Below are 18,505 nucleotides of genomic sequence, written 5' to 3'. Positions count from 1 at the left end.
TTACTTTTTCTTTTTATTGAGATTGAAAGTGCACTAATATAAAACTTACAGCTTGATGAGTTTTTAACCTATGCATACATGTGTAAATACCACTCAAACACAGAACATTTTCAGCATCCTTGATGGTTTTCTCTATCTTCTTCTCAGTCAATACTCCCCACCAGAGGTAGCTGTTATTCTCACATTTATCACAATCAATCAGTTCTTGAAACTTCATCTCAATGAAAGCACACAGTAAGTTCTTTTTTCTCTCTGGCTTCTTTTATTAACATAATGTTTATTAAATGCATCCAGATTGTTGCAGATATCAATAAATAGTTATCTTTATTGCAGTGATTATCCTATTATATAAATATATCACAATTTATTTATCCATTCTCCTGATAATAGACATCTGTGTGTTTTCTACAGCTTTTAGTTATCATAAATAAAGCTGCTAAGAACATTTCTGTATGTGTCTTTTGGCAGACATACACACTCATTCTTTTTTTGGATGTATAACTAGGAGTAAAATTGTAACAGCAGAACCCCCCATATTTGATCGTATTTGATCCTTTTCTCCTAGGGCTGGGGCAAGCCTCAGCCTTGGAGGGAGTTTGCAAGGCAGATTTAATGGCTGAATCCCCAGAAATGGCAGTACAGTTGTCTAACATAAAGACTAGCTTAGCATGCATTTCTCTGAGTTCATTCTTTTCCCATGGTTATTTGATACTTTGTAACTTGGTTCCAGGACAAGATGACATTATTTATATAAGGGTAGAGCTGTTTCCCAGATAACCTGGATCTGCAAACTTCCTGTGAGGCGTATACTATCCAGACCCTGAGAAACCAAGGAAGACAACAACAGTAAAGCTATGCTGATTCCACCCAAAGAAAATCAAAATCATGCAGGGCCCTAAAATAATGTCAAGGACAAGAATAGAAACCAGAAAGAGCCTTGAAGATATTTCACACCTGGTCCCTTACAATCCTCATCCCTCCTGCTTTTCACTTCCTGCTTCTTACCCCATAAAAACCCTTGGTTAGCTTGAGAATATGAGACAGTTTAGCCTATCTCCTCAGGTTACTGGTTTTCCTGAATAAAGCTGCCTTCGTTTTTCACCAACATTTGACTTTCTAGTCATTTGTTTCTGTTTGGTGGCAGGCAGCCGGATTTCGGGTTCAGTAATGGTCCATGGTTCTGATGGCTTTATAAGGAGAGTGAGTGAGAAGCTTAGTTAGCTCCCTCTTGATCTTGCCGTCTCTCACCATGTGACATTCTGCTTTGCTGTGGAGAGTCACCACCAAGAACAAGGCCCTAACCAGATGCGCCCCCTGGACCATGGACTTCCCAGCCTCCAAAACTGGAAGAAATTTCATTTCTTTGTAAATTAACCAGTTTCAAGTATAAGCAACAGAAGTGAACTACAATAGTGTATTTACCACCTTATGAATAATACAATTCTAGGATTACAAGTGTTCTATTTTTCAGCATTTGCAGCTGCCAATCCATGTCTCTTGTCTTTCATTGTTTCTGTTGGAAAATCAGACATCATTCTTATATTGCTCTTTTGAATATAATATCATTTTTCTCTACCTACTTTTAAGATTTTTATTTTTACTTTTGATTTTTAGTAATTTAGTAATTTAACTATTTAAAAAACTAAGGTTTGACTTTCTTTCTTTTTTTGCAACTGGCCAGTACGGGAATCTGAGCCCATGACCTTGGGGTTATAAGGCTGCACTCTAACCAACTGAGCTAACTGGCCAGCCTGGTATGATTTTCTTTGTATTTTTCCTGCTTGGGGTTTGCTGAACTCCTTGAATCTGGAGATGAAGTCACTCATCAGTTTTGGAAAGTTCTCAGCCATTATCTCTTCAAATATTTCTTCTGTCCTTTATTTTTCTCTCTACTGCTGGGACCAATTATACATCTCTGTTACATTCTGTTCTTTCCAATTTTTTGCATATGCATAGGCATCAATTTAGATATTTTCTACTCCTTTAAATTTATTTTTATTAGCATATTCATTGTTACAAATCATACTTACTCTTTATGTCCCTTATCCAAACCCCCCTCCCCCCAATCCCCATTCCCCTCCCTTCCCCCCTTTCCCTTACTCCCTCCACCCTCCCCCTCCCCCTTCTAATAACCATAGATTTATTCTCTTCCTCTGTGTAGTGGATTGAATTATGTCCCCCCAAAACTCACTGGAACTTGAATTGTGTCCCCCAAGTTTTATGTATTAGAAACTTAGCCCCCATAGTGACTGTTAAGAGGGTGGGAAATCCTATTATGGTAATTGAAAGGTGGGGCCTTGAAGAGATGATTGGATTGTAGGATCGTGCAGTAGTGAACGGTTTAAAAATGGTGGTCAAGGGCATGATTCTGAGGGCTTTAAAAGAAGTGAAGAGTCAGTCTCTCTCTCTCTCTCTATCTCTATCTCTCATCTCTCTCTCTCTCTCTCACACACACACACATCTCTCTCGTTTCCCATGTGATCTGCTTATACCTGCCAACTGCCTGCCACTTTCCACCATGAGCAGAAGGAGCCTGAGGCCCCCACATCAGTTGCAGCTGTCCCAAAATCATAAGCCAAATAAAGCTCTGTTTATATAAATCACTCAGTGTCAGTTATTCTGTTATAGCAACACAAAACAGACTAATACAGAAAATTGGTACCAGGAGAAGTGAGATGTTGTTATACAGATACCTGAAAATGTGGAAGCAGCTTTGGAACTGAGTAACAGGCAAAGGTTGGAGGAGTTTGGAGGACTTAGAAGAAGACAAAACGATGAGAGAAAGTTTGGAACATTTTAGAGTTAAGTGGTTAAATGGTTGTGACCAGAATGTTGATAGAAATGTGGACAGTAAAGGCCATGTAGATGATGAGGTCTCAGATAGAAATGAGGAACTTATTGGGAATTAGACAAAAGATCACCCTTGCTACACCATAGCAAGGAACTTGGCTGCATTGTATTCATGCCCTAGGACTTTGTGGAAGGTGGGACTTAAGAGTTGTGAACTCAAATGTTTGGTGGAAGAAATGTCCAAGCAGCAAAGCACTAAGGAAGCCGCATGGTTACTTCTAACAACCTACGCTGAGTTATGGTGGCAATGGCATGACATAAAGACAGAATTTAAAGGGAGGCAGAGTGTAAAGATTTGGAAAATTTGCAGCCTGGCCATGTGGTAGAGAAGCAGAGAATTTTCAGAAGGAAAATTCAATGATACTAAGAAGATTAACACAAAAGTATGGGATTATCAAGAGAAGGGGGGAAAGGCCCTGAAGGCATTGCAGAAGCCTCTGGGACCAGCCCTTCCATTTCAGGCCCAAAGGCCTAGGGAGACAGAATGGTCTTGGAGAACAGGCCTGAGGCACCCTCCACAGGCTTGCTGCTCAGGGCCACATCAGGAAGCTGCTTCCAGCACCAGCACCCCAGCTGCTTTAGCTGCTCGAGCCATGGCTAAATTGGCCCCAGATGTGGCTGGACCTGCAGCTTTGGAAAACACAAGCCAGAAGTCTTGGCAGCATCCACATGGTGTTAGGTCTGCAGGCTTGCAGAATGCCAGATCTGGGAAGGCTTGGGCACCCAGATTTCAAAGGATGTATGGAAAAGACTGGGGGCCCAGGAAGAGATCTGTTGCAGGGCAGAGTCACTGCAGACAGCTTTCACTACAGCAACACCAAGTGTTAGGTTTGGAGAGACTGAGAAGAGAGAGAGACCTGAGCTAGGCACCATTTCAGCCAAAAGCTTTATTCCACTAATGTGGAGGGGACTCTGAACTAGATCAGTTCCCCCAAACCAAGGAAAGAAGGAGGATTATAAGACTTTTAGGGAGAGTTCTAGCAGAGTAATGGGCAATTTAGAAATCAGTGGTATGCAACGTGACACAGCCTTTGTGGTCCAATAACATCTGGTCGGTTATGGCATAGGCTCTTGATTAGCCACTATCTTAATACAAAGCACTCCAGCCCGCAGCCTGCTAAACGCAGCCCACAAAATGTTACTTTGATGATAATGGTAATGTTTACCCCTTCCAGGAGAGGAACCTCAGTTCCCAGAGAAGAAAGGGAAAGGTGGACGAAAGGTGGAAAGCCACTCAACATGGCTGCGCTTAAGCTAAGCCAGCCATGAGACCCAATACTGAGCAGAAATGTAGGGTCAGAGTTGCAGCAGAGAAACCCCTTCAGCGCCATGTCTAGTGGAGTTGTGAGAACAGGACTGCCACAGAGATCCCAGACCTGTGGAACTACCAGTGTGTGATGCCACCCTGGGAGAGCTAAAGCATCACCTGAGATCAGGAAAGCCATAGAAGTGGAGCTGCCCAAGGACTTGGGGACCCAACCCCCACACCAGTGGGCAGAAGACATTGAACTTGGAGTCAAGATATCTGACTTGCCAACTTTGAGATGTAATGTCTGCCCTGCTGGGTTTTCGACTTGTTTGGGACCTGTTACCCCTTTCTTTGGGCCTATTTCTCCCTTTTGGAATGGGACTATGTACCCTACATTTGTCCCACCATTGTATCTTCAAAGTAGATAACTTATATTGATTTCATAGATGGGACTTTGAACTTTGGACTTTTGAGTTCAAACAAGTCAAGAGTTTGGTGATTAAATGAATGTATTTGAATGTGAAAAGACATGAGTTTTGGAGGCCAGGGGTGGAATTATGTGGATTGAATTATGTCTTCCCCAAACTCACTGGAACTTGAATTGTGTCCCCCAAGTTTTATGTATTAGAAACTTAACCCCACTGTGACTCTTAAGAGGGTGGGAAATCCTATTATGGTAATTGAAAGGTGGAGCCTTGAAGAGGTGATTGTATTATAGGACCTTGCAGTAGTGAATGGATTAAGAATGGTGGTCAAGGATGTGGTTCTGAGGGCTTTAAAAGAAGTGGAGAGTCTGTCTTTCTCTCTCTCTGCTCTGTCTGCTTCCACCATCTTGCAATGTGAGACCCCTGAGTCACTGTCACCACCACCAGATGGACTTTTAACTTCCCATCCTCAGAAACTGTAAGCAATAAACGTCATTTTTCTTTATAAATCACTCAGTTTCAAGTATTTTGTTATAAGCAACAGGAATAGACTAATACAGTTCTGCACTGGAAAACTTAATATCCAATTTCTTTTCCTTGTGTCAGAAAGTTCTTTGCTGAGATATGTTAAAAGAGTGGCAGTTGGATTCAGTGTAGTAATCCATGTTAGGAACATACTTATCTATTATTTCATCATTTAGTCATCAGTATGGAACTTGTCAAAAACATGATGGGGCCACTGACTTTTACAATAATTACCTATTCACTCTGGAGAGAAGGGTATCCAGAGATAGGCTGCCCTGTACTCTTCTTGACTGGTTTCCCTAACTAGTATTATCTCTTCCCTTGGTCTCCCCATATTTGTGGTTTGTGTCTTTTAAAAAATCCCAGATTATTGTTGTAAAGAGTGAAATTAGATGTATTTATTCAATCTGTCATCTTAATATAGAACTTTATTTTTTTATCTACCAAAAAAAAAAAAGGTTGAGAATTGCTTATTTCTAATTCATCAGATCTCTTCATGGTGGGCATGGCCCATTCACTGGACCATGGAACTATTCCCTGAACTTTCTCATAGGTACCCACCCCTTGTCCTGTGCATAGCATCAGGCTGTGACTGGCGTATACTAGGTGCTCCATCAATATTAGCTGTTTGAGTGTTTGAGTGAAAAAACAAATGGTATACACAGAGTACGGAGAAGCAGTGTTGCCAACTGAGAAACCCAACACCTCTCTCATTCTCATTTCTTTGTATGTGACCATTTTTTCTCTGTAAAAGCTTACTGAGTTTGGATGCCACCTTATATGCTAATAAAGTCACCTATTTTCTTCTATAAAATGCTCATTATTCTTGAGTTGTCTTTGTCTTAAGGATTTGTAGGAGAACTTTTGATATGTTATGAATTTTCCATCTGAGTCAGTCCTCTGTGCATTTTTTCCCCTTAAATTGCATTGTATACCTTCCCTTTTTTTACTGTCAGGCACACAAAATCGATTTAATCATCTTTCTTGGCTTATTGCACACTGTAATCACTGATTGGGTAAGATCCCTCTTCTGTTATATTTTTTTCATTTTTTCTCCTTACTTCTCATCCTTACTCCCATAACTGTTCCCTGAAATGCACCTCGTGCAGTATTTTTATTATGTCTATTTTTGAATATACATATTATGTCTAAATATATGTGAATCTGGAGATATATATGGTATTGCTATTTGTGTATGTGAGAATGTTTATTTTACAGAATGTCATATTTTGCATTTACAAAAATGGGTTTTAAAAAAATGGGTTTGTTCTATGAGTTTTAGGCTGTTTCTTACTTCTTTTCATTGCATTTTTGTGGAAACAGTTTATTTTTGTTCTCTCTTTATGTTGCATAAGTAAGCCAAGCCTAAGTGTCGGGAGAATATAGGAAAATGGTCAGGGCCCCTCAGATGTTCAGAATCTTGCCAAGCATTTGCTGTGAATGGGTTGTGTGTGGGTGGAGGTAGTGCGCCTGCACGGCACCACCACCTTGGCTGGAGTTTAGTGCCTTGGGCAGCCGCCACTCTACACAGCCTTGCTTTCCAACCTACAGCTTCCAAGGACTTGTTTGCCAGTTACCTAGCTCATAGACCTGTGTGTAAGGGGTCTGGGGACCCACCGTGGCATGTGTGGCGTCTGGTAACCCAGCCCGGCGTATGAAGGGTTTGTGACCCAGTCTGGTCAACAGGCTTGAGGAGTCTGTGAGCTCCAGACCCAGCCCTAGCTCAACAATTGGCATCATGAACAGGATTAAGAGTGCTACAATTGGCCCAGTCAGGGCAGGATTACCAGCAGGTAAAAGAGCCCAACAACTGGCATGGTCGTGTAGCTTTACAATTGGTGTCACGAACAGGTAAAAGAGCCCGAGCGTGACACTAAGTAAATCTGTGCATCTGGGATATGCGTCTGGGTTGCCTCTCATGCTCACTATTATACACAATCCTGTCATGAATATCTTGATACATGCCTCCTTAAAGACCTAGGTGCTAGTTTCTCTGGGGTATATAGCTTGAAGGATTTCTGGGTCAAAAAGTACAGTTACTTAAGTATTTCCAGGTTGCTTTCCAATATGCTGTACCTGTTTGAACTCCCACCAGCAGGGCATGAGTGTTCCCATTTCCCTATATTTTAGCCAAGACTTATTGTTACCGAGCGAGGGTTCACTGCCCAATGCACACAGAAGCCAATACCATGACACTAGCTTTTGTGAGAAGAAAGCCTTTATTAGCGACTTTGAAGTTAACTGGCATAGAGACATGAGGAACAACTCTCTCAAATCTGTCTCCCAGACTCCAAGGCTGAACAGACCTTTAAGGGGGCACTAGGTAAATCTGACAGGTTAACTCTGAGTCAGGCCCTAGGATGAGGTGATAGGGAATTGGCTAGTTCCAAGTTGGGCCAAATATGTTAATGTGGCAAAGCCAATTGGTCCAGATAGACAAGGGGCGATTGACTCATAAAGTCAGGAGCTGATTGGTTGATTCCAAATCCAGTCCTCTGATTTGTCTAACCTGGGTCCAGCACCTAGGTGGAGAATGTTCAAACTCCTGAGGTCATCTGGAGGGCATGGTCATCTCTTTCTGCCCATGCTCAGCTTACACCCTGCAAGATAGCTACGAAAATAAAACGTGTTTCAGTTAGCTTTGGACAATTACAGCTAATTTCAGGCGGTAACATTATAACTTTCTAATATTTCCCAGTCAAAGATGTACAGTGGTATCTCACTGTTTTAACTTATTTGTATTTCCCTAATTATTAATGAGGCTCATCATGTGTTCATATATATTTTTTTTTTTAAAGATGACCGGTAAGGGGATCTTAACTATTGACTTGGTGTTGTCAGCACCATGTTCACCAAGTGAGCTAACCGGCCATCCCTATATAGGGATCCGAACCTGTGGCCTTGGTGTTATCAGCACTGCACTCTCCCCAGTGAGCCACAGGCCGGCCCTTGGAGTTAACTTCTCTACTTCCTCTTCAGATTACAAATTTGAGATACAATTTTCTGAGGCTATAATTTCTCTGCTGAAGACTAGTTTTATAACATACTTTAACCTTCCTATTACCACCACCACCACCATCTATACCACAAAGGAGGAGATCCTTTGCCTATTGTCTCCTGCAGCCATATTCCTTACGTTACCTAGATATTAGAGCCATGAGAAGAAGGATGTGGTGGAAGATACTGGGCAATGGGATAGCAAAGAGTCAGGAACAGAGTTAAGTTTTAGAAGGAAGTGGGAGGATGAGAGACATGAGAAGCTCGAAGAGGTAAGAAAACTTGGGTTATTCAATATAGAATAAAGAAGGAATTTCAGCTTCATGTAAAAAATTCCCACCACCTCTACCTAGAAAGAAGTGATTAACATGCTGTTATCACTGTGTACTTATAGAAATGGCTCTGCACAAGGCATTGCCTTAGGGAGAACCCATGGTGAGGAACAGTGGGGTATAAGGAGTGATTGTACTGAGCCAGATAACAGTGTTGTTGGAGTGAGCAGGACTGAAGCCATATTGGGACATAAAACCTCCTGGGCTGTAGAAAAATTTAAAAGACAAGGGTTTTTATTTTTAGCATACCTCTTTCCCTGTGGTTATTTGATATTTCGAACCTTGGTTTCAGGGCAATTTATTTACCTAAATGTAAAGTTGTTTTCCACTCAACCTGGAGCTGCAGACTTGCAGTGAGACATGCACTATCCAGACCTTGGGAAGCCAAGGAAGACGTCAGTAAAGCTGTGCTGAGTCCACCCATCCAGCAGGATCCAAAGATAACATCAAGGATGGGAACAGAAACCAGATGGAGCTTTGGCAAGACCTTGCACCAGGCTCCTTGCATGTAGCCCCCATAGCTCACATCCCCCTCCCTCCTGCTTTTCACTTCTCTCATTCCATTCCCTCAATCTCCTCTTTAAAAAACCCTCAGTAGGGGCTGGCCCGTGGCTCACTTGGGAGAGCGTGGTGCTGACAACACCAAGTCAAGGTTGGGATCCCCTTACCAGTCATCTTTAAAAAAAAAAAAAAAAACTCAGTAAATCTGAGTCAGGGAAATGGTTTTAGTCTGGCCGTTCTCTTTCAGGTTTACCAGAGAGATGGGTGAGCCTAACATCTCTCCTCAGGTCACTGGTATTCCTGAATTAAAGCTGACTTGCACTTTCACTAACATTTGACTTTTTTTCTTGTTTGGGTGCAGGCAGCTGGACAGTAACAGTGTAATGCGGAATGAACTCCAGGCATACCTCCCATCCCTCAGGACTATCCCACAGTCTCAATGACCATTGAGATCAGATGCATGAAAGTTCTGCCTTCTCAGAGACAGATCAGTGGGGAGAGGTGCTGATACAGCCTCTTCAGTTCCAGGCAGGGAAGGGCAGAGACTAGCCTACACTGAAAGTGGCCTCGTGGGGTATGATGGGAGGGGGGTTCTTGTGTCCTGGGCTACCCTGGGTCTCATCTGTCTTCAAATAGTGGAAATTACTCAGCGGAGAATTCTTTAACATGGGACCTTTCCTAACATCTACTTCAGTTTCCAAAAGTGTCTGCCATTCCTCCCCGTTCTCTGTTGCACCGTGGTCTTACCCTCTGTAGAGAATGTTGTTGGTTACCACCTAGGCATTTTCACCTCCTTTTTCCTTTCTTAGGGATACCCTGAATTTGTCAGACATAGAGTTTGAGTGGGATTGATCCTATCCCAAACTTCAGGAGTAGGCCCTAATTGGCTTACACTAAGCAGCATATCCCATCCTCTTTATACACACCATAATTACTGTCCTATGAGTTCTGTAAGAAATGACACTTCTTCCTGCTGGATATGAACAGGGAACCTGTAGCCCAAGTTGCTGATGGTGGGCATTTTCAGCACACGAGTAGATAGCCTGTCTGAGAATAGAGTTCACATTGAGGAAAAAGGACCAAGAGAAACCAGAGAATTTTGTGAGCCTTGTATAAAGACTTGCCTGAAGTCCAGATCTACCTAGGACTGTGAGGCTATACTTGCCCTTTTTATTTAAGTCAATTTAAATGAATTTTCTGTTAAAGTGGCTTAACCTGATAAATTCTCTAATATATGCTTAGCATTCAGTCCATTAGACATTTCTGATGGCTTTTCACATTCGGCAAGCCTCAACTTCTTCCCTGGTGTTCTCTCATGCTGTCACTCCCACTTCCTTAACACTCCTCCTTTGCTTATTCACCCGCAACCCACTTTCTCCTGTAGGATCTTGGCAGTTTAGAGCTCCTGGAGCAATTAGCCAACATGGTGCCATTCTAGGCCCTTAGACATTTGTATCATACAACAGCATGTAAGTCTTCACTGCCGTTTTGGCAATTCTGTCACCCTCCTTACTTAATTTCCTAATGCCTTTCTCACGTGGCATCCCCAAACTGTCTCCACTCCCTACCTCCTCAGATTTCACCCCCAACACCGTGGAGAAGATGAGGTCATTTGACCTCGGCTGTCGTTCTGCACAAGGCATTTGGGGGATCTGCATACCATCCTCAGAGGTGTCTTGAAGCCCTCTAGGCATAGTCTCTACTCTCTCCTCTTCACTTACCTGCTCAGACAATGAGGCCTCGTCCGGATAAGCCAGAACATCAGGGTGGCCTGAGAACATCAGGGTTGTGCACCCTTCCTTGACATTTGGTGGCGGTTCCATCTCAGGCAAGCTAAAATTACTTAGTTTCAGTCTCTTATCTTTAAAACAGTCTTTAATACTTTCCTCACTGCACTGTTAGAAAAACGAATTAAATGCGACAGAGTGTGAAAACGCCTTCTAAATTAAGTGCTGGATAAAGGTAAGTTGTATTTTTGTTCTGTTTCAAATATGGGCTGGTTTCCCTTGTGGCCGAGTCCGTCACTCAGGTGTCTGAGTTCTGCTCCGATTTTCTCCAGTCGCGCAGCAGGACACACGCGCTCCCTGCCAGCGGTGGACTGACCCCAGGGTGTCCACGCTCCCCGCCAAGCGTCCTTTAGGGACCGACTGCATCAGGAAAACTCCACGAGGAGCATTTGAGGAATCCTGGGGTCCTGCCCCACGGCCTTGGAGTCCTGGCTGGAGCCCTACTTGTCCTGCGAAGGCCCCATAGAGTTCACCTTGGTGCCTGTGGTCACGATCCCCCGTGAGCAGCCCCGGCCTGACCTGGCCTTAGTGGCTACTTCCCGGCAGATGGTTGACCGCCTGGGTACTTTTCTCGTGGGGCAGGGACACAGTGATGAATCTCTATGACTCAAGGCTAGTGTGCGAAGGGTTAACGGCCAGCTTGTTTCCGTAGTGTAGTGGTTATCACGTTCGCCTCACACGCGAAAGGTCCCCGGTTCGAAACCGGGCGGAAACAGTCTAAGTTTCTTTCCTTTTTTTTTTTTTTTCTCCCCCCGGCTCCATTTGAATCCTGTGCAAGAATCCGCTAAGATCCCGAGCTTCCCGGGTCCCAAGAGGGCTGGAAGGACACAGGCGCAGACGCGAGCGGCCAGGCGGCCGTCGGCAGCGGCCGCGGGGCTGGAGGCAGAGGAGGGCGCCCCCTGGCGGTGGCGGCCATAAGTGACTTGGTCCCTTGGGAGCAATAAGACTATCCCCCCACTTTTTTTTTCTTTATATGTATTTATGGGGTACACAGTTGACTGTCAGTATTTGTGTATAATATATGATGATAAAATCGCTATTATTCGAATGTTCATTATTACACATTGTAATTACTCTTTGTGTCCCTTACCCAATTTCTCCCTAACCTCCTTCCCCATCTCCCTTTCCCACCTCTAGTAACCATAGATCTATTCTCTCCTGAAAGTTCGACGTGTAATTGTGGTTTCTTTCTTTCTTTCTTTTTCTTTTCTCTCTCTCTCTCTTCCTTTCTTCCTCCCCTCCCCCTCCCCCTCCCCCCCACTTCGTTCCCACTTATGGGTGAGGACATGCAGTATTTCTCTTTCTGTGCCTGGCTTATTTCACTTAATTTTCTCCAAGCTCATCCATGTTGCTTCGAATGGCAGAATTTCATTCTTTTGTATTGCTAAGTAGTATTCCATTGTGTGTATATACCACATTTTCCTTATCCAGTCATCCGATGATGGACAGTTAGGTTAATTCCATATCTTGGCTATTGTAAATAGAGCTGCAATGAACATGAGAGTGCAGGTATCCCTTCGACATGATCACTTCCGTTCCTTTGGGTATATACCCAGAATTGGGATTGCCGGATCATATGGTAGAATCTATCTGTAGTTGTTTGAGAAACCTCCATTCTGTTTTCCATAATGGCTGTACTAATTTACAGTCCTACCAACAGTGTAGAAGAGTTTCCCTTTCTCCACATCCTCGCCAGCATTTGTTATTCTCAGTCTTTTTGGTTATAGCCAGACTAACTGGGGTGAGATAATATCTCAATATGGTTTTGATTTGCATTTCCCTGATGATTAGTGACGTTGAGCATTTTTTCATGTACCTGTTGGCCATTTGTATGTCTTCCTTTGAAAAATGTCTATTCAGCTCATTTGCCCATTTTTTAATTGGATGATGATGATGATGATGATGATGATGATGATGATGATGATGATTACGTGAAGTTTTTTGAGTTCCCTGTATATTCTGGAAATTAATTCCTTGTCAGATGCATAGTTTAGAAATATTTTCTCCCATTTTGTAGGTTGTCATTTCAATCTGTTGAGTGTTTCCTTTGCTGTGCAGAAGCTTTTTAGTTCGATATAATCCCATTTATTTTTTCTTTTGTTGCTTGTGCTTTTGGGGTCTTATTCATAAAGTCTTTGCCCATTCCTACTTCCTGAAGTGTTTCCCCTATGTTTTCTTTTAGTGGTTGTATAGTTTCAGGTCTTATACTTAAGTTTTTAATCAGTTTTGAATTGATTTTGGCATATGGCAAGAGGTACAGGTCAAGTTTCATTCTTCTGCATATAGATGTCCAATTTTCCCAGCACTGCTTATTAAAGAAGCAATCTTTTCCCCAATGTATGTTCCTGTTGCCTCTGTCAAAGATCAGTTGGCTATAAGTAGTGGGTTGATTTCTGGGTTCTGTATTCTGTCCATTGGTCCAAGTGTCTATTTTTATGCCAGTACCATGCTGTTTTGGTTACTATAGCTTTGTAGTATAATCTGAAGTCACGTAGTGTTATGCCCCCAGCTTTATTTATTTATATATTTTGCTCAGGATTCTTTTGGTCATTCTGTGGCTTTTATTGTTCCATATGAATGTTAGGAGTTTTAAAAATATTTCTGTGAAGAATGTCATTGGTATTCTGACAGGGATTACGTTGAATCTGTAGATCACTTTGGGTAGTATGGACATTTTCACTATGTTCATTCTTCCAATCCAAGAGCATGGAATGTCTTTCCACATTTTCGTGTCTTTAATTTCTCACTGTAGCAATCTTTATAGTTCTCATTGTAAAGATCTTTCACCTCCTTGGTTGAATCGATTCCTAGGTTTGTTTGTTTGTTGTTGTTGTTGTTTTTGTTTTTTGGTGTCTTGTAAATGGCCTTGCTTTCTTGATTTCTTTTGCTGCTAGTTAATTATTGGAGAATAAAATGCTACTAATTTTTGGGTGTTGATTTTGTATTCTGCAGCATTACTGAAATTATCACCTGTAAGAGGTTTTTGGTAGAAGCAGTGAGACTTTTGAGATCAGCAAGCACCTGTGCCACCATTCTGCCCCTCAGTGTCTGTGTCCTGTTTTTTCTTACACATGGAAGTCACTCTTGGCACATTGGGAGTCAGAAATGGCTGCTCAATGAATAAAGTCATCAGTTCCAACCAGACCCCTAAGGACCAAATTCTAGTGTGCAGTGGATATCAAACATGAAGTCAAAGGAGATTGTTCACCAGTTTTGAGATTTCATGCCCGCCCTGCTGGGTTTTGGACTTGTTTAGGATCTGTCACCTCCTCCTTTGGGCTCATTTCTCTATTTTGGAATGAGAATTTCTGTTTTATGCCTATCCCACCATTGTATCTTGGCAGTAGATAACTTGCTTGATTTCACAGATGAGGCTTTGGACTTTTTGAGTTGGTGGTGGGACAAGTCAAGTCTTTGGGGCTATGGTGATGGAATGAATTTATTTACCTGTGAGAAGGACATGAACTTTGGTGACCAGGGACAGGATGTTATGGGTTAAATGTGTCCCCCCAAAGTTTGTATATTAGAACCTTAATCCTCACTGTAACAGTGCTAAGAGGGTGAGAAATCATTAATATATTTGCATATAATTTTTTCACTCAACATTGTGACTTTATGTTCACCTATGTTGCTGTGTGTTTATAGCTGCTGTAAATAATTCCATAGTGACTACAAACTCATATTGCTTTTCCTTCTCCCACGAGAGATACCAGGTTGTCTCCTACTCTCTGCTCTGACAAACAATGCCATCAAACAGTCTTTATTAAATAAAAATAGTGTCTACTATGTGCTAAGCATTGTTCTAAACTTTGGGGATCCAGTAATGACAAAAAGAGAGATAAAAAACAAATCCCTGCCCTCATGTATTTTACACTCTAATGGGCAAGGCAGATAATAACAAGATAAAATATGTAGCATGTGTGATGTCATGACATATACATATTTGGTCTTCATCCCAGATTCCTGACACAGATCTCCTAAAACACTTAGAATTTCCCAAGTGATGGGGGTAAGAGGGATGTCTTTTGTTATTCACAATAAGCCCCTTCCAACCATAAATGACTTTATGCTAAGGAGGTGACTCTTTGAGGATGGGGGCTGGTTACCAAAGGAACCATCCACGGTGATTAGAGGGTTGGAACTTTCAGCCCCACCTCCCAACCTCTGGGTATGGAGAACAGCTGGAGTTTGACTTAATCACCAACACCCAATGATTTAATCAATCATGGACTGTACTACGTAATGAACCAACATAATAAATAAATAAATAAATAAATAAATAATAGTAAATAAATAAATAAAGACAGGATTTAAAGAGCTTCTGGGTTGGCAAACACATCAAGGTGCCAAGAGGGTGGCAAGCCTGGAGAGAGCATGGAAGCTCCAAGCCCCTCCCTCATACCTGGCCCTCTGCACCTCTTCCATTTGGCTGTCCATCTGTAAACTTTGTAATGTCCTTTATAATAAACCAGTAAATGTAAGAAAATGTCTCCCTCAGTTTTGTGAGCCATTTTAGCAAATTCTCAAACATGAAGAGGGGTTTATAAGAGCCCCCAGTTTGTAGCCAATGGGTCAGAAGTACCAGTGACAACCTAGGACTTGTGACTGGCATTCGAAGTGGGGGGTCAGCCTTGTGTGACTGAGCCCTTAACCTGTGGGATCTGCATTAACTCTGCATAGTTAAAAGTTTGAATTGAGTTGAACTGTAGGATACCCAGTTGTTATCCACTGAGAATTGCAGAATTGCTTGCTGTGGAAAACCCACCCATTTGGTGTCAGAAATGTGAGTAGAGGAAACAGTTTTCCTTTAGTACATTAAATGTGCTAAATGCTAAAGAGAAAGAGGGCAGCAGGATATGAGATATCTGTGTGTGTGTGTGTGCGTGCGTGTGTGTGTGTGTGTGTGTGTGTGTGTGTAAAATTTTAGATAGTGTGGCCAAGAAAGGCTCCCTGAGAAGGTGACTTTTGGGGTTTTTTTTGGTTTTTGGTTTTTGGTTTTTTCATTTTCATTTTTTATTTTATTTATTGAATCAAAATCGATTATACATATTTTGGGGGTTGAACACTGAGATATATTGATTAAATCAATATTACTAACATATATATTGTTACAAATCATAATTATTCTTTATGCCCCTTGTCCAACCTCTCCCCTTCCCCCATTCCCTCCCCCTCCACCCTCTAATTGCCTAGATTTCTTCTCTCCTTCTGCAAGAATAATGGTTACTCTGTTAACTTGTTACCTAGATGATCTGTCCAATGCTGAGAGATGTGATCAGGTCCCCCAATATTATCATAGAGCAGATGCTTCTTCTGTCACTCTGAAATGGGTTTTGTGGAAAGAGACATCCTCTTCTTTTCTTTGTCTCTGCTGGTGACTCTTATGTGAATGCACTCCAGTGGTTGGCGGACCATCTGCATGGTGGCTGTGGCATCTAGCCACTTTTGCAGCAGCCATGGTTATTGTGGTGACTGTGGTGGGCCACCCACGTGGGGGTGCTGTTTTTGGCATGCTCCTTGGCACTGGCAGTATGCCTGGTTGTGGGGTGTGTTTGGTCCCCTTCTCCTTGCCTTGGGTCCCCTGTCAGGCCCCAAGGTGCTGGCATGTTGTGCCTGGTTGTGGGAGAGAAGCCCAGTCCCCTTATCCGTGCCCCAGTTCCCCGGGTGGGCTCCGAGGTGCTGGCATGTTGTGTCTGGCTGTGGGAGGGTGGTCCGGTCCCCGACTCCATACCCTGGGTCCCTGGGTGGGCCCCAAAGCACTGGCTCAGTGTGCCTGGTTGTGGGAGGGTGGTCTGGTCCCCTTCTCCATGCCCTGGGCAGGGCCCACGGTGCTGGCGTGGTGTGCCTGGTTGTGGGAGAGATGTCCAGTCCCCTTCTCCATGCCTCAGGCCTCGGAGCAGGCACTGAGGCACTGGTGCAGTGTGCCTGGTTGTGGGAGGGTGGTCCGGTCCCGGACTCCATACCCCAGGTGAGAAGGTGACTTTTGAGTTAAGACCTGAAGGAAGTGAGGGAACTAGGCACATAGTTCTAGGCACATCTGGGGTACAAGCTTCCAGACTGAGAGGCTGCAAGTGCAAGAGTCCTGTGGCAAGAGAAAGCTGCTGTGTTCCAGAAATAGCTGGAGCAGAGTGAACCAGAGGGAAGTAAAAGGCTTTGCACGACATGGGGGTTCCCTCCAAGCTGCAGTAAGAATACTGGAAAAAAATTTCCCTTTGTTTAGAAAGAAAGAGCTAATGCATGGTAAGGGCTAGAAATACATCTTTTTATTCCCATTGTTTGGTCCTCTGCCTATATTTGCAAAAAGCCGGAAGTACTTTACAGCCAACCATGGAAAGACAATTTTAAATCACTCGTCATTTTGCATATCGTCCTGCGCTTGGACTGGTTCAAGGTCTCCGAGATATGTTGTTAATTGAAAAGACCTGGGTGCAGAGCAGTGTAAAAAGCATGTGGTTTGGGGGTAAGGAAAAAATGGAGGAAATATATTTATGCACATACAAATATATACACATATAGATAGGTAATCTGTGAAGGGCATAAACTGGCAGCAGTTATTTCTTCTAGGAAAGGGAATGGGGAACTCAGTGTAGGGATGGGAAGAGATTTTTCCCTTGCACACTTTTTGTTCATGTTTGGACTTATTTTTATTATCATTATTATCCATTCAAAAAATATTAGTGCAGCCATCGTGCTCCCGGAGCACCGCTGTCTCGCAAGCACTAGAATGGGTCATAGGAAAAAAGTTCACGCATTCATCCATGCCAAACCCACTGATGACTTTGCTCATGAAATGATCAGATATGGAGATGACAAGAAAAGCACTCATATTCACTTAACACAAGACACTCGGAAAGGAGTCGTCACTCCCCAGCACACAGACTGGTCGTTCAAGCTGGATGGAGTTCTCCATGATGCCTCCCAGGACTTGGCTTATGAGACAGTCTCCAAGGAGGTGGTTTCTCGGGCCCTCAATGGCTATAATGGTAATTTAATTAATTAACTTGTCTTATCTAAGAACTTGAAGAGCCCCTCCTGGAGGAAGACATGCAAGTATTTTATGATGAATAAAATAAAATATAACCTCACTAATATAAATATATATATTATTATTATTTTTAAAGATGAATGAAACACCATTAAGATTAAATAGAAACGTGGGAAGTGTATGTGACCCATCTTTTAGTTAAAATGTCAGTGCAAGACAAACTGGAGTGAGCAGATGACTTCAAGCTCAGTAAAAAGCCATGACAGACCACGAGAAAAGAGAAGTCCAGTTATTAGGTAAAGGCGAGACTGTGAGTTTTCAAATTTTTCGTTATAAAGATAAAGAAAATACGGACACGTTAACAAGCTGATGAAAACGCGCGTTTCCCCCAAATTGATTCGTCACATTGTGATTTCGCCTTCCTACTCCGGAGGGCGTCCAGGCCGCATCTAGGACGGCCTGAGGGCCAAGGGCGGGGCTGCGGCCTGCGGCTGTCGGGACAGCGCGTCAATCACACGCGGGCGCCCAGTGACCCCCGGACCTGGGCTCAGGGCCCCGGCAGAGTCCAGCCCCGAGCCCCACGTAAGAGCCCGTCTCTGCACATCGGCCAACTCCGTCGGACCTGGAGACCCCAAATCCTCCACAGGAGGACTGAGGCCCGGAGAAAAGGAGACTCAGCGCTTCCTGGAAGCCCGAGGGGGCCGAGCGCCCCGCCGCGGACGACCCCACCCCGCTCCCGCCACTCCCGCGCCCCCGGCCCCGCCCGCAGACCGCCCCGCGGCCCACAGAGGTCGGGAGCTTTCCGGTAACTCTGTCCTGAGTCAGGACCGGAAGGCTGGGAACTGCTGAGCTCG

General features: G+C 43.4%; 1 protein-coding gene and 1 non-coding gene across 2 annotated transcripts; both read left to right on the top strand.

Annotated features, from left to right (window-relative positions):
* Nucleotides 1–11,308: 11,308 nt before the first annotated feature.
* TRNAV-CAC (transfer RNA valine (anticodon CAC)) lies at nucleotides 11,309–11,381 on the top strand. The gene has a single exon. It is a non-coding gene; the product is annotated as a tRNA-Val (tRNA).
* Nucleotides 11,382–17,390: 6,009 nt separating this feature from the next.
* LOC134383351 (kinesin-like protein KIF9) lies at nucleotides 17,391–17,666 on the top strand. Its single transcript, XM_063104288.1, has one exon. The coding sequence runs from the start codon at nucleotides 17,391–17,393 to the stop codon at nucleotides 17,664–17,666; it is 276 nt and encodes a 91-aa protein (XP_062960358.1).
* The last annotated feature ends 839 nt before the right edge of the window (nucleotides 17,667–18,505 follow it).

This window comes from Cynocephalus volans, chromosome 8, assembly GCF_027409185.1.
Source record: "Cynocephalus volans isolate mCynVol1 chromosome 8, mCynVol1.pri, whole genome shotgun sequence".
NCBI lineage: Eukaryota > Metazoa > Chordata > Mammalia > Dermoptera > Cynocephalidae > Cynocephalus > Cynocephalus volans.
This window is presented reverse-complemented; position numbering and strand designations above follow the sequence as displayed.

Coding starts and splice junctions, on each gene's coding strand:
- LOC134383351 (XM_063104288.1), top strand. CDS start 17,391: ATGGGTCATAGGAAAAAAGTTCACGCATTCATCCATGCCAAACCCACT.